The sequence below is a fragment of the Podarcis melisellensis genome (assembly GCF_964234715.1).
Source record: "Podarcis melisellensis genome assembly, chromosome: 10".
In the NCBI taxonomy this organism is placed as follows: Eukaryota; Metazoa; Chordata; class Lepidosauria; order Squamata; family Lacertidae; genus Podarcis; species Podarcis melisellensis.
The window spans coordinates 19697609-19712475 of record NC_138542.1 but is presented as its reverse complement, the minus strand read 5'-3'; the positions used below and the strand labels follow the sequence as shown (position 1 = coordinate 19712475).

At 42.8% G+C, this 14867-nt stretch overlaps 1 protein-coding gene across 13 annotated transcripts in view; it reads right to left on the bottom strand.

Annotated features, from left to right (window-relative positions):
- The window catches only part of CADPS2 (calcium dependent secretion activator 2), a 349563-nt gene that overhangs the window by 195760 nt on the left and 138936 nt on the right, over window positions 1-14867 (bottom strand). For all 13 annotated transcript variants that reach the window (XM_081928821.1, XM_081928827.1, XM_081928826.1 and 10 more), the window contains exon 6: window positions 11470-11591. In XM_081928821.1, the coding sequence (XP_081784947.1) occupies window positions 11470-11591 (122 nt within the window). The remainder of the gene's footprint in view (window positions 1-11469; window positions 11592-14867) is intronic.

Below are 14867 nucleotides of genomic sequence, written 5' to 3'. Positions count from 1 at the left end.
AACAAATGTACAGTCTGTGACCCCCTAGCTATGGGTGCATCTGAGGGCATCTTGATGCCTGCAGGCACTGGGTGTAAAAACTAGCCTAACTTAGAAAGCTAAAATTCACATTTATTTATCTGCCTAATTTTGCTTCTCCCCACCATTAGTCTGCCCCAAAGGGAATGCAGCCATTGTGTTGAAAAAGGTTATAATTTATAATTACCGGTAGCTTTCCGAAGCCATTTTGAACATTTCAACATTCAGCTGTTCCTGTACTAGTTTCCCGAATGCTGCTCTCCAGTTATATTAACAGAGGCAACCTGTCCCTCACTTGACACTTCAGTTGCCACTAAACGGAAAGTAATCACAGAAGCATGGATAACCTGCATAAAACAAGAGGCCTCCCACTCAAGGGAAGAGCTTATAAGCACCACATGCAGAAGATATGAAGTTCAATCTTTGGAATCTTTGCTTCTAAGGACCTCTGAAAGCAGCTGAGCAAGACCTCCTTCAGTAAGAGTAGAGAATACTGTGATGAAGGGGACTTCCGGGTTGGCGCCATCGATTAATGGCAGATTGCCTCCGAGCTCCGGAGGGAATCGGCTCTGCAGAGACTGGGTCTTACCGCTGCGGCGACGCGGGGAACCTTACAATCACAGGCGCAGAAGCCTGTGAGCGTAGTGACTCGGCGGGCACCATTTGCGCCCCCCCAATCCATGAAGGAGCCTTTTTAAAGGCTTCAGAACGGGGACGGGGTGCGGCGTGGTGCTGAGAGTACTCCATCTGCGGAGTGAAGCTGCAAGCCATTATCGGAGAGCGCTGATTTTTCCTTGGAACATTCGGACTCTAAAACATCAACCCATGAGTAATACAGAAATTGGAATTTTAAATAAAAATTTGGCGGATCAGGAACGAGCGGGGAAGGGTTAAAAAGGAAGTCCACCCCCCTTTGTAAACAATTTAAAGCAAAGGACCTGCTAGCTAAGGTCGAGAGAATCTTTTCTTTTTTTTAGTAAAAGATTTTAATTTCACGGTTTTGACATTATAAGAATTTTTGCTGGAGGATAATAAGATTAATTTTGGAGCTGAAGTTTCACCCGCCCCCCCCCCCGGACCAGGGAGTGTCCCACGAGAGAGCCTGTTGATGAAAGACTGAAAAGTTTGACAGCTGTCAAGTTGGCTGTCGAGACGGAGAAGGAGAACCTTGTTTTTGTTGCTTCTGTTGGTTATTTTGTAATAATTTGCTGAAAATAAGGAAGGGCTGATACAAAATAATCTGACTTTTGGACTTGAGCTGAAAGGAATATTAAGGAACTAAAATCCCCCTAGAGGGGTTTAGTGACATTACAGGAATGGCTGGAGGAAGGAAAATCCAGGCTGAATTGGACAGAGCATTTGTTCTCTTGGGAAAGTTACAAGGCCAAACTGATGTTTTGGCTACAAATGTTACAACTCTGGACTCAGCAGTAAAGAACATCGTTGAATCTGATAAGGACTTGAAACAAGGAGCCTATCCAACTGAACAAATAGAGAAAACAGAGAGCTTTGACAATATGGAGCAGGTGACATATGTTGCCCCTGAAGGAAAGGAAGGAGGAGCTGAAACTTTGCAGAAGTTAAAGGAGAGCAGCATTTTGAGGCCTGACATGATGACAAAAAAGGAAAATAAAAATCTGATGTGGAGAGCCTGGCCTGAATTGGAGGTGGAAGCTGGAGCTTGGGGGACATTTGGACCTGAAAGGAGTACAAAACAAGATTTGAAGTACCCCATAAGCTTTATTTTTAAATATGGAGGTCTGGCTGGTGGAAACATGGATCCTGTTGGGCCGAAGCTTCTTCGAGATTTGGAGTTTAACATTAAAGACTATCAAAAAGACCGGCAGAGAGGAACTGAGAGAGAATTGAGAGCCTCGGACGTGAGATCTCCAGGCTAAACAGTATATTGAGACTGATGGATTTTTGTTGAGGGAATCCAAAGGGTATATAAATATAGTTTGTTTTATTTTTACTTTGCTTTGCTATTGGTATGGAAATTGGGAAAGACGTGGAAGGGAAATTTGGGTCGACTTTAGGAAAAAGGTTTAAGAAAAAATAATGAGATATAAATATTGATGTGTAAATTTGGATAAGTTAAAATTGGTCTAAATTAAATGAAAATAAGGTATATATATATATATATATGCAGGTTTTGGTGTCCTCGGGTGTCTTCCCGTGTAAAAGTTGGGGTGTCTAGGCGACGTTTCGACGAGGTCTCACTCGTCATCTTCAGGCTGGTGCTTTCGGCTTCTTGTTACTGGAACAGAGCAGGATCTCAGTGTTTGAGTTCCTATAAATACTGTTGAGGGGGTGTGGTGTATAGCCTCCAATGTTCTGGGCAGAGAGGAAGTTCCCAGGCTAGTGTGCCTTTTCTTCTTTTGTTCCTTAATTACTTGAGGGATATCTTGAGTGATTTCTTGAGTGATATCCTGAGTACCACTTAGGTGGGTCATTAGGTGTGGATTAGTTGCTAAAGTCTTTGTGTCTTGACCTCTTGAACTTTGTGAAGAGTTTTTCTGAGAAGATGGCTGTACTGCACTTAGTTGTGCTCTGGCTTGGCTTCGTGTATAGGGGCGAGCTGTGGTTTTGTGGCCTGTGTCAGCCAGATCTGTGTAGGGATTGCAGGGGGGTGCAGCATCCGGAGGTGCCACCATGGTTTGGCTACTGGATGGTGTCTGTAATTTATCTGTGGAGAGGGTCTGGGTTTGGGTCTGGTGTGGTTGATTGGTGATGGCGTTCTGTGTGCCTCTGGATCTGGTGTCAGTTTTTGTGGGGAGGGCTAATTTCCAGATGTCTGGCAAGCGGGATGTGTCGTCACGCTTGTTCATGTTGTGAGGGTGTTTCTCTATCTCGATGGCTTCCATGATTATTCTCTTGTGGTGATGTTCCATGTTAAAGAGCAATTTGGAATCTGCAAAATTAATTTCGTGTCCTGTTTCTTTCATGTGTTGGAAAAGAGAGGAAGTTTTTTCTTCTTTTTTGACGGCATTCTTGTGTTCTGCGATACGTGCATTTATTCGTCTGTTTGTTTGTCCAATGTACGTGGCTGGGCAGACTTTGCAGGGTATTTCATAGACCCCTTGGTTTTCCAACTGGATTTTATCCTTGGGGTTTCTGAGGATATTGGCTATTTTTTGGTTGGTGCAAAAGGCTGTTTTGATATTGTGTTTATGGAGGATTTTGCTAATTTTATCTGTAGTGCCCTTGATATAAGGAAGGAGGGCCATGCCATTGTTTTCTTCTGTGTCTTGGTTTTTGGGGGGTGTTTCTTTTTGGATTAGCTTCGTAACCCTGTTTTGCTGGTATCCATTGGCAATTAACACATTTGAGAGATTCTGTAACTCAGTTGTCAAGTGGTCTTTGTCAGCCAGGCGTTTGGTTCTGGAGATGAGAGTCTTGGCTACGGAGTTTATTTGTGCAGGGTGGTGGTGTGATTGTGCATGTAAGTAGCGGTTGGTGTGTGTTTTTTTCCGGTAGATAGTGTGTCCTAGGGAGCCATCAGGTTTTTTGTAGATTAGGACGTCAAGGAAGGGAAGTTGGTTGTTGGCTTCTATTTCCATAGTGAATTGTATTTTGGGGTGTAGGCTGTTGAGATGTGTGAGGAAGCTATCCAGTTTTTCCTTCCCGTGTGGCCAAATTACAAAGGTGTCGTCAACATATCTGAGCCAAAGTTTGGGTTTGTGTTCTGACTTGTCTAAAGCATTGGTTTCAAAGTGTTCCATGTACAGGTTTGCGATGACCGGTGAGAGGGGTGATCCCATAGGTGCTCCTTCTATCTGTTTGTATCTTTGTCCATTGTGGATGAAGTACGTGTTGGTTAGGCAGTGGTTGGTCAGGTCCAAGATGTATTCGGGGGGATTGTATTTGTTTTGAATGGCTGTCAAGGCTTCCTATCAGTGAAGAAATCCAGCTAAGAATCATCCCCAGAGAAAAATCATCCAGATGCCCCAAACTCTACGGCCTCCCCAAGATACACAAAGAAGGAACACCACTCAGACCAATAGTCAGCTCCATAGGCTCACCTCTACAAAATCTCGCTAAATTTCTCGCCAAGCAACTTCAGCCCTATGCAGAATCCATCTCTTCACACGTTCCAAACTCCTTCCAGTTCATAGAAACAATAAAGAAGCAAAACCTACATCCTAATGACCTACTTGTGAGCTTCGATGTTGTATCTCTCTTCACACAAGTGCCCATTAATGAAGCCTTGACAGCCATTCAAAACAAATACAATCCCCCCGAATACATCTTGGACCTGACCAACCACTGCCTAACCAACACGTACTTCATCCACAATGGACAAAGATACAAACAGATAGAAGGAGCACCTATGGGATCACCCCTCTCACCGGTCATCGCAAACCTGTACATGGAACACTTTGAAACCAATGCTTTAGACAAGTCAGAACACAAACCCAAACTTTGGCTCAGATATGTTGACGACACCTTTGTAATTTGGCCACACGGGAAGGAAAAACTGGATAGCTTCCTCACACATCTCAACAGCCTACACCCCAAAATACAATTCACTATGGAAATAGAAGCCAACAACCAACTTCCCTTCCTTGACGTCCTAATCTACAAAAAACCTGATGGCTCCCTAGGACACACTATCTACCGGAAAAAAACACACACCAACCGCTACTTACATGCACAATCACACCACCACCCTGCACAAATAAACTCCGTAGCCAAGACTCTCATCTCCAGAACCAAACGCCTGGCTGACAAAGACCACTTGACAACTGAGTTACAGAATCTCTCAAATGTGTTAATTGCCAATGGATACCAGCAAAACAGGGTTACGAAGCTAATCCAAAAAGAAACACCCCCCAAAAACCAAGACACAGAAGAAAACAATGGCATGGCCCTCCTTCCTTATATCAAGGGCACTACAGATAAAATTAGCAAAATCCTCCATAAACACAATATCAAAACAGCCTTTTGCACCAACCAAAAAATAGCCAATATCCTCAGAAACCCCAAGGATAAAATCCAGTTGGAAAACCAAGGGGTCTATGAAATACCCTGCAAAGTCTGCCCAGCCACGTACATTGGACAAACAAACAGACGAATAAATGCACGTATCGCAGAACACAAGAATGCCGTCAAAAAAGAAGAAAAAACTTCCTCTCTTTTCCAACACATGAAAGAAACAGGACACGAAATTAATTTTGCAGATTCCAAATTGCTCTTTAACATGGAACATCACCACAAGAGAATAATCATGGAAGCCATCGAGATAGAGAAACACCCTCACAACATGAACAAGCGTGACGACACATCCCGCTTGCCAGACATCTGGAAATTAGCCCTCCCCACAAAAACTGACACCAGATCCAGAGGCACACAGAACGCCATCACCAATCAACCACACCAGACCCAAACCCAGACCCTCTCCACAGATAAATTACAGACACCATCCAGTAGCCAAACCATGGTGGCACCTCCGGATGCTGCACCCCCCTGCAATCCCTACACAGATCTGGCTGACACAGGCCACAAAACCACAGCTCGCCCCTATACACGAAGCCAAGCCAGAGCACAACTAAGTGCAGTACAGCCATCTTCTCAGAAAAACTCTTCACAAAGTTCAAGAGGTCAAGACACAAAGACTTTAGCAACTAATCCACACCTAATGACCCACCTAAGTGGTACTCAGGATATCACTCAAGAAATCACTCAAGATATCCCTCAAGTAATTAAGGAACAAAAGAAGAAAAGGCACACTAGCCTGGGAACTTCCTCTCTGCCCAGAACATTGGAGGCTATACACCACACCCCCTCAACAGTATTTATAGGAACTCAAACACTGAGATCCTGCTCTGTTCCAGTAACAAGAAGCCGAAAGCACCAGCCTGAAGATGACGAGTGAGACCTCGTCGAAACGTCGCCTAGACACCCCAACTTTTACACGGGAAGACACCCGAGGACACCAAAACCTGCATTCCTGTACCCGTGAAAATCTACGAAAGCAAATATATATATATATATATATATATATATATATATATATATATATATATATATATAAAATAATATTTATTAAAAATTTGTTTAAGCAGTAAAAAACATACATAGTAACATAGTATTTTCCAATATCCACATTTCATTCTCATCATTGGACTTCCTCACAACTCTTGTTCCTGCATTCCAAACTCTTAAGTTTTGCCAGCAAATTATTAACTTGTTTCAATTCATATAATGTAATTTTCCAATATTAAATCTCAAATTTTAGAAAATTTAGATCATTTTTTTGGAGACTTAGTTTTAACATAGTATTTATCCAAAATTTGTCTTTTCTTTCAATTGCATTTAGATTCATATTCCTTATAACTAATTTGTTGGAACCATGTTATTGCTAATCTTACATCTTTCTTAACATTCATACAATTTGCAATGTTTTTGTAAAGGTAAAGGTACCCCTGCCCATATGGGCCAGTCTTGCCAGACTCTGGGGTTGTGCGCCCATCTCACTCAAGAGGCCAGGGGCCAGCGCTGTCCGAAGACACTTCTGGGTCACGTGGCCAGTGTGACATCGCTGCTCTGGCGAGCCAGAGCTGCACACGGAAACGCCGTTTACCTTCCCGCTAGAAAGCAGTCCCTATTTATCTACTTGCACCCGAGGGTGCTTTCGAACTGCTAGGTTGGCAGGCACTGGGACCGAGCAGCGGGAGCGCACCCCGCCACGGGGATTCGAACCGCCGACCTTTCGATCGGCAAGCCCTAGGCGCTGAGGCTTTAACCCACAGCGCCACCCGCGTCCTAATGTTTTTGTAGATAGTCCTTAAATTTCTTCCAGTCCTCCACCAGTTCTTCTCCCAGGTCTCGGATTCTGCCAGTCATTTCCGCCAATTCCATATAGTCCATCAGTTGCATCTGCCATTCTTCCAGTGTGGGCAAATCTTGAGTTTTCCAGCATTTAGCGATGAGTATCCTTGCTGCTGTTGTGGCATACATAAAAAAGGTTCGGTCCTTCTTTTGCACCCTCTGGCCGACAATGCCTAAAAGAAAGGCCTCTGGTTTCTTAGGGAAGGTATACTTAAATACCTTTTTCAGCTCATTATATATCATTTCCCAGAAAGCCTTCACTCTAGGGCAAGTCCACCAGAGGTGAAAGAATGTTCCTTCGGCTTCTTTACACTTCCAACATTTATTATCAGACAAATGGTATATCTTTGCAAGCTTGACTGGGGTCATGTACCACCTGTATATCATTTTCATAATGTTTTCTTTCAAGGCATTACATGCCGTAAATCTCAGACCGGTGGTCCATAACTTTTCCCAGTCAGTAAACATGATGTTGTACCCTATGTCCTGTGCCCATTTTATCATAGCTGATTTGACCGTTTCATCCTGTGTATTCCATTTTAGCAGCAAGTTATACATTCTTGAAAGTATCTTAGAGCTGGGTTCTAACAGTTCTGTTTCTAACTTTGATTTTTCCTCCTGGAATCCTATCTTTTTGTCCAACTTAAAGACTTCTTTAATCTGAGCATAATGTAACCAATCTCACACTTTATCTTTTATTTTCTCCATACTCTGCAACCTCCAGTTATCTCCATCTTTTTCTATTATTTCCCAATATTTCGGCCATTTGACCTCCATATTGAGTCTTTTCGGAGCCTTAGCCTCCATTGGTGATAACCACCTTGGGGTCTTATTTTCCAGTAAGTCTTTATATTTTGTCCAGACATTGAACACTGCTTTTCTGACAACATGGTTCTGAAAATAAGGTTTGTAAATATAAATGGAGGAAATGGAAGAAAGAAGAAAAGTAAAATAAGAATATGTTAGAATAAATTAAATTAAGTTAAAATGGAGAAGTAAGTTAAGGATTTGCTGAGCTAATAATTTAAATTTGAATACAAGAAGGGGAGGTGTGAGGAGGTCTGAGAAACAAGTTAAAAGAAAATAAATATTTGAACTTTTAGGTGTTTTTAATTGTTTTTTAAGTTTTGGATTTTTGTATTTTTTTGTTTATCTTTGTTTTTGTTTTTATATGTTTGGTTCTTTTTTTGAAAATGCTAATAAATATTCATTTAAAAAGAATACTGTGATAAAGAAGGACAAGCCGAAGTGCTAGAACGTAGGAGACACAGAAATTCAGGATGGGGACATATGATTTAACAGGCAATGAAATATGGACTATATTACTCAGATTTGGTGAAACTCTTTTTTTTTTTTAAAAAAAAAAGATAAATAAAAAAGGAGGGGGAGGAAAGAGAGAAGCTTGTCACAAGATCAGGAGTAATACAATCTGGAAATATGTTAAATTAATTGATGAGAAGCCATTTTGAACTTTTTGAACTTTTTGAGTGACGAAAGAGGAAGGTTGGACCCAGAAGGGAAAAAAATACCATTTAGCAGAGCAGCACCAAAACCTGAAATTTTAATTACAGCCAGAAACATTTATTGGTGGGTTTATATTAAATAATATAAAGAATGGTCGTACTAACAATTGACAGAAAGGGTTGGGGAAGTACTGTTCTTTTATCTCTATTTCTTTTGTTTTTTCCTCTCTTTCTTTTCTGTTTTTTCCTCTTATTTTTTCTGATTCTCTTGATATTTTCATTTGTACTATTCTTTCATAAATGAGTTTGGATTTTATTGTTTAATATGTTAAAAAAACCTTTAATAAAATCGACATAAAAAATAAAACTGGAAAAAGCTGTTTCTGAAACATTTGAATAAAGTTTCAGTCTACAGTAAGTTTAATACAGTGGTCCATAATCCTATCTATGTGCTTAGAAAACTTCCTAAGGGGTTTTTGTGTTTGTTTTGAATAAGTGCCTGCTTTGTAGCTGTCGTCTGGGAGCTTGTTGACTACAATTTTCCAATTGTTTTACAGGGCCCATTAGGGAGAAGGAAAAACTTTTATCGGTCTTTCTTAAAACACATTTGCAAAAGACCCTGGATGACATTTTAACAGCTGAGAGAGGCCTCTGAAGAAAATTGCGCAACCCAGAGGTCAATCACATCAACCAAATAAACACTTCATTATCTACCCGTACGCCAACTTTTCTACTTCAAATGATAGGTGGCATCATCAAGTCCTTTTGCTGATTGTACTCTCCAAATATTACCTGGAATAAGTGGATCGTACAATTAGAAGATGTTCAGCGGATAAGTAGGCTTTGTCAGGACTGATTATGGAGCGTTAATTATAAATTGGTTGCACATGCTGAACCTGCTAACCTAGAAAAGGCGCATCTTGAGTTTAGAAATACATTTATATCAGAGGGGGGGTTTTAGACTGGAGAAACATCAGTTGCACCGTTCACACATACTGTAAACACACTGAGTGCAAACATATTATTAGACTGCAAACCTATTCTCTCTTGTAACCAAATAGTGCCTTGGTTATCAAATCTTAATAAAAAAACTTTTGGCTTCACATGTTATCCTCTAATGGACAAGAATCTTAATCAGAGTATAAAGCTTGACTCTGGTCTGAATTCGTTTAAGGTAAGATTCCAAACTAAAGGTAATGGAGGGATAACCGCAGCATCTCTGGTCAGTGGAAAACATGAAAAAATTGCACTGATTAGCTGTACAATACGCAAGTTAGCCCCATCCCTTTCGCCATTCACGTTGTCTCTGGTGGTGGTACCCCGAGAACAACTTCTGAAACATTTCAACATTCAGACAGGATGGCAAGTGAGAACATAGGAAGCTGCCTTACACAGAGTTGGGCTGATGGTCCATGTAGCTCAGTATTCTCTCAGTACTGGCTCATAGCAGCTCTCCAGGGTTATAGAAAGCCTCTCCTCCTTACAGAGGGGAGGAGTTGTGAGCAGGAGCCGTTTCCCGTGTTGGCAGGACACGTTCCAGCCCCTGCCCAGCTGGCCTGGCTGCCGTGCCACACCCCCAGGTAGCCAGCCAATCAGGTGGAGGCTTGGGGGCGGGGTTTTGCTGCTCAAATGTGGCCGCGGCAGCATTTTCCTTTCATTCCGCTGCTGGTTTTCGACGGTCCGACCTTCTGAAGAGAAGGGTTTGCCGAGGCTCCCATAGCCCTATGGCCATTGAAAAATCCAGGAAACTCTTAAATTGTGTGGTGGCACGCAAATTGTGCTATATGTATGGCCATGTGATTCTGCATGCTGACATCCGGTTCAGCGAGTTGTCTTTGTTTCGAGATGACAGTGTTCACCTTTCGGATCTTGGCAATGATATGTGGCTGGCTGACATCATCAGAAGCCTTAGGGATCGGTTGCAGCTGTGAGGGTATTGGTGGTGAGCCTCTTTTGGCTCGGGTGGCGGTTAGACATTGGAATATGTTTGTGTATTGGAGGGCATTGTGTGGCCATCACCTACCCCTCCACTTTATGGGTATTCCGGTAAAGGAATCCGGTGGTTGTGGATCCTCTCCGACGCCCTCGCTGGTGGCCAGGGCCATAGCACGACCCCCGGTGACATCAGGGGGAGCTTTCAGTTGTATTTGCATCAACAGGCTCCTCCCACTGGTGGATAACCCTTGTTAGACTCACCCCTCCCTGAGGGGGTGGAGTCATGCTCTGTTGTTTTATGCTATGCCTAAGCCAATACATCTCACATGCTGTAATCAATAAAGCTGCGGCCTTTTTTAGCCCATTAACCTAATATACTTTGTCCATGTGTCTTTCTCATCCCCAAGCCGGTGGCGGGTCCTTGAATCACAAAGAGGACACTCCCAATTCCTACCTAGAGATATCAGGAACTGGACATGGGAATGGAGATGCTCTACTGGTGTGCCCTTCCCAAGCTTGCGATATACATTTGACTGTGTTGTTGTATGGTTGTTTAGTTGTGTCCGACTCTTCGTGACCCCATGGACCAGAGCACGCCAGGCACTCCTGTCTTCCACTGCCTCCCTCAGTTTGGTCAAACTCATGCTGGTAGCTTCGAGAACACTGTCCAACCATCTCGTCCTCTGTCATCCCCTTCTCCTTGTGCCCTCCATCTTTCCCAACATCAGGGTCTTTTCTAGGGAGTCTTCTCTTCTCATGAGGTGGCCAAAGTATTGGAGCCTCAGCTTCCAGTGAGCACTCAGGGCTGATTTCCTTCAGAATGGATAGGTTTGATCTTCTTGCAGTCCATGGGACTCTCAAGAGTCTCCTTCAGCACCATAATTCAAAAGCATCAATTCTTCAGTGATCAGCCTTCTTTATGGTCCAGCTCTCACTTCCATACATCACTACTGGGAAAACCATAGCTTTAACTATACAGACCTTTGTTGGCAAGGTGATGTCTCCGCTTTTTAAGATGCCATCTAGGTTTGATATTGACTGTACATTTGACTGTAGTTACTACTAAAGCAGCAGGTTGCCTGTCCCCAAATACCATCAATAAAACCAACCAAGCTTCTATTTTGCCTCTTTTTAAAAAAGATGGTGCCTACTTTGGCACACAGTTTCCCCACCATGTGGAGCAGACATTTCTTGTGAATAACCATCCCGGTGCAACACTTACTGTGGTCTCGATGCTTCGGCCTGATCTGTCTGGAGTTTCTCTCCTCCCTCCACTTCCATCGTGCAGTAAACAATGCGGTTGGGAGCAAGTGACTTCAAGCCTTGGACTTCTGCTATAACAATCTGAACAAGGAAAACAAGACACAGCAAATGAACATCAACCGTTTGAAACAAAAGCAGTACACATGTTACCACATTATCATCAAGTATAAAAAAGGAGGACTCAGATGGGTCTGTAAAAATGCGAACTTTATACGTCGTGCATCCAGAACCAGGCTTATGTGTGCAGATAACCCTCCATTCTAAGCAGTGCTCTGGAATAAAATAGCAGCAGCAAACATACACAGCATGTGTGTACTGTGATCTGTACCAGACTGGGTCCGCACTTGGTGCCTATCAGGTACGGTTTCACAGTTATCCTTCTAGGATGAAGCCCAATCCAAAGATTGATCAGATTTCACCCCTCCCATACCCAAGAATCTCCTGATCATCTCCTGAGGTCTCTGCTGACTCTACAGAGAGGAGGAGCAATGTACTGCTCTCTACTTAATTAGTCAAGTGAGTGAGTCTCTGTGTGTGTGAGAGAGAGTCAGTCAGTGTGTCGGAGAGTGAGTGCAAGAGATAGTATTTAGAGATAAGATTGCTGCTAAGAGCAGCTGCAGGCACTCAGAGTAGCATTGATGTATGCTCAGAATATTTAGCTCTGTATATAGTTTGTATTATAGCTGTAGTTATAGAATAAAAGAAGATACTTTACAGAGCTGCTCTCCGAGTGGTTTATACTCTGCAAGACTCTGCAAAACGCTGCTGCGCAACGACTGCATTATTGAGACAGTGAATCCAGTGCTCTCAGCTCCAAGCTGTGAGTCCACAGCACTGTGACCAGTTCCTGTGAGAAAGGAGGTCTCTGGCAGTGCTACCCAGCTCGCCTAGCCCAGTCAGGGCTGTAGTGCATGAGTCCAGTTGGTACACTGGCTCAAGGGCGATGCTGACACTGTGAACATCGATAGCACAAGAATATATGTTTGGTGGATGCAAGGATCTGAAGATCAAGGCTATGTCTACAATCCTGATAGATGCATTTAGTGGCCTAATGGATAAGGCGTCTGACTTCGGATCAGAAGATTGAGGGTTCGAGTCCCTTCGTGGTCAATACGTTGGGATGCGGGTGGCACAGAGCCACAGAGCCTAGGACTTGCCGATCAGAAGGTTGGCGGTTCGAATCCCCACAATGGGGTGAGCTCCCATTGCTCGGTCCCTGCTCCTGCCAACCTAGCAGTTCGAAAGCACCTCAAAGTGCAAGTAGATAAATAGGTACCGCTCCAGCGGGAAGGTAAACAGTGTTTCGTGTGCTGCTCTGGTTCACCAGAAGTGGCTTAGTCATGCTGGCCACATGATCCTGAAGCTGTACGCCGGCTCCCTCAGCCAATAAAGTGAGATGAGCGCCGCAAGCCCAGAGTGAGTCACGACTGGACCTAATGTTCAGGGGTCCCTTTACCTTTACCTTTAATCTAGTGGTATACAAAAGAGAACACCAACAACACCCTGAAGTTGTTGTTATATTATTGAACAGTACAGCGAACATACAAAATTGTATTCTGAGCTTCTTTTGTGCAAAGTGCTTTTAAGCTACCAAACTAGGACAAAACAAGTATTTTCCATTTTAAGATGCAAACTCTATAGCACTTGTGCAGAAAAACACAAAACACAACAATAGAGTTTCAAGATCTTAAGCCAAAAGGCAATTTAATATATAAAAAGCACTTTATGGCCTTTGTACCACTTCTATAGTGGGTTCCTCTGAGTGTGTAGTTCACCTTTAACAACTAAAACTAGTTTGTCAATTGTGCACATGTTGTTGCTCAAAAACATTTTAGGAGTGGATTCAAAATTTGTGAAGTTTTGAAGCTAATCTCCCTTTTCATAACTTGATGCAATCCTTCAACAGCAGTGATGTCCTTGAATAAAAATTTGAAAAACTAGTTAGACTTAACACTAAGGTTCTGAGAAATACTTGTGCTGTTAATGAACTTCAGGGATATGAATGGATGCACATGAAGAACCTCTTATGATATACAAGTTTATTGATAGAAATGTGTCAAAGTACCCAAGGGAACATCTTTGGATCCAGCCTGCTACCAGTGAAGAGGTTGAGTGCTTGACACAAACTTATATGGATATTGCCATGTTTAATTTTATTTTAGCAGGTATCACTGAGATACAGTCATTACCCTAAGACCACATAAGCTACTTTCAACTAGCAGTCATTCACAACAAGGACTTGTTTTACCAGCAAAGCAAGACTGAAACTAATGTCAAAAGCAAATCAAACCTTGGGACTATGGCATCTGTATAATCCCTATTGGTTTTGGGAAGATTTGCTTCCATGAAGTTTTTGATTAATCATACCGAGCCCGGACTGAATATCCCTCCATATTTTTGCAGGACCATTCAACCTCCACTGAAAGTGGGGAAAATATTTGGTGACGGGGATGAAATTCTAGGGCATTTTTGTGCAGGGTGCGGGTATTCTTCATTCTTACCTTAATACAGGGGTAGGCAACAGTTTGTTTTCACTACAACTCCCAGCATTCTTGACCACTAGCCATGCTGACTGGGGCTGATGGGAGTTATGGTCCAGAACATCTACAGAGCACTTTGTTGACTACCCAGCCTTAATATGAGGTGGCCTAGAGCTTGTTTTTGCTTTTGCTTCTTTTTACTGGAGAAAAAGCCATGCTGTAGCACCATTCCCTATTCCAGGAAGGAAGGAAGCCTGTTCCTGTCAGTCAAGGCTTTTTCCTCAGTCAAAAATACCTTACATATTAAGGTAAGAATTAACCAGAACCTCAACCCACCCAAAATCTTATGTGTTAGACCCAGGTTTGGGAAACCCTTCACGCCAGCTGTTTTTGGACTACAATTCCCATCATCCCTGACTACTGGTCCTGCTAGCTAGGGATGATGGGAGTTGTAGTCCAAAAACAGCTGCAGGCCCAAGTTTGGGAAACACCTTCTTAGTGTCTTAGCTTGAATCAAGAACCCAAAACGTTGATAGGCATTTTCACTCCACCTCAACTTACTTCTGTGATACTTTGGCCCAACACCAGATTTTCCTTTAAGGCTTGTTTTCAATTTTGGGATGGAATAAGGTACAGTAGCCAAAAACCAAAATGGCACGGCTCACAGAGAGGAAGAACTATTTGCCTTTTCATGCATTCGCTCTGCAAAAGGCTTCAGTAGCATGGCGGAAGAACAACATGAACCACAAAATGGGCTAGGTGCAAAGTGGACTCTTAGCCCAACTGCCCAAAGCTCCAGTTTCACTACTCTACTGTAGGTCTGCCTCTGGATGGATGTAAGAATTGGGGGGCTCTGCTTTTGCATTTGCTACAGCAG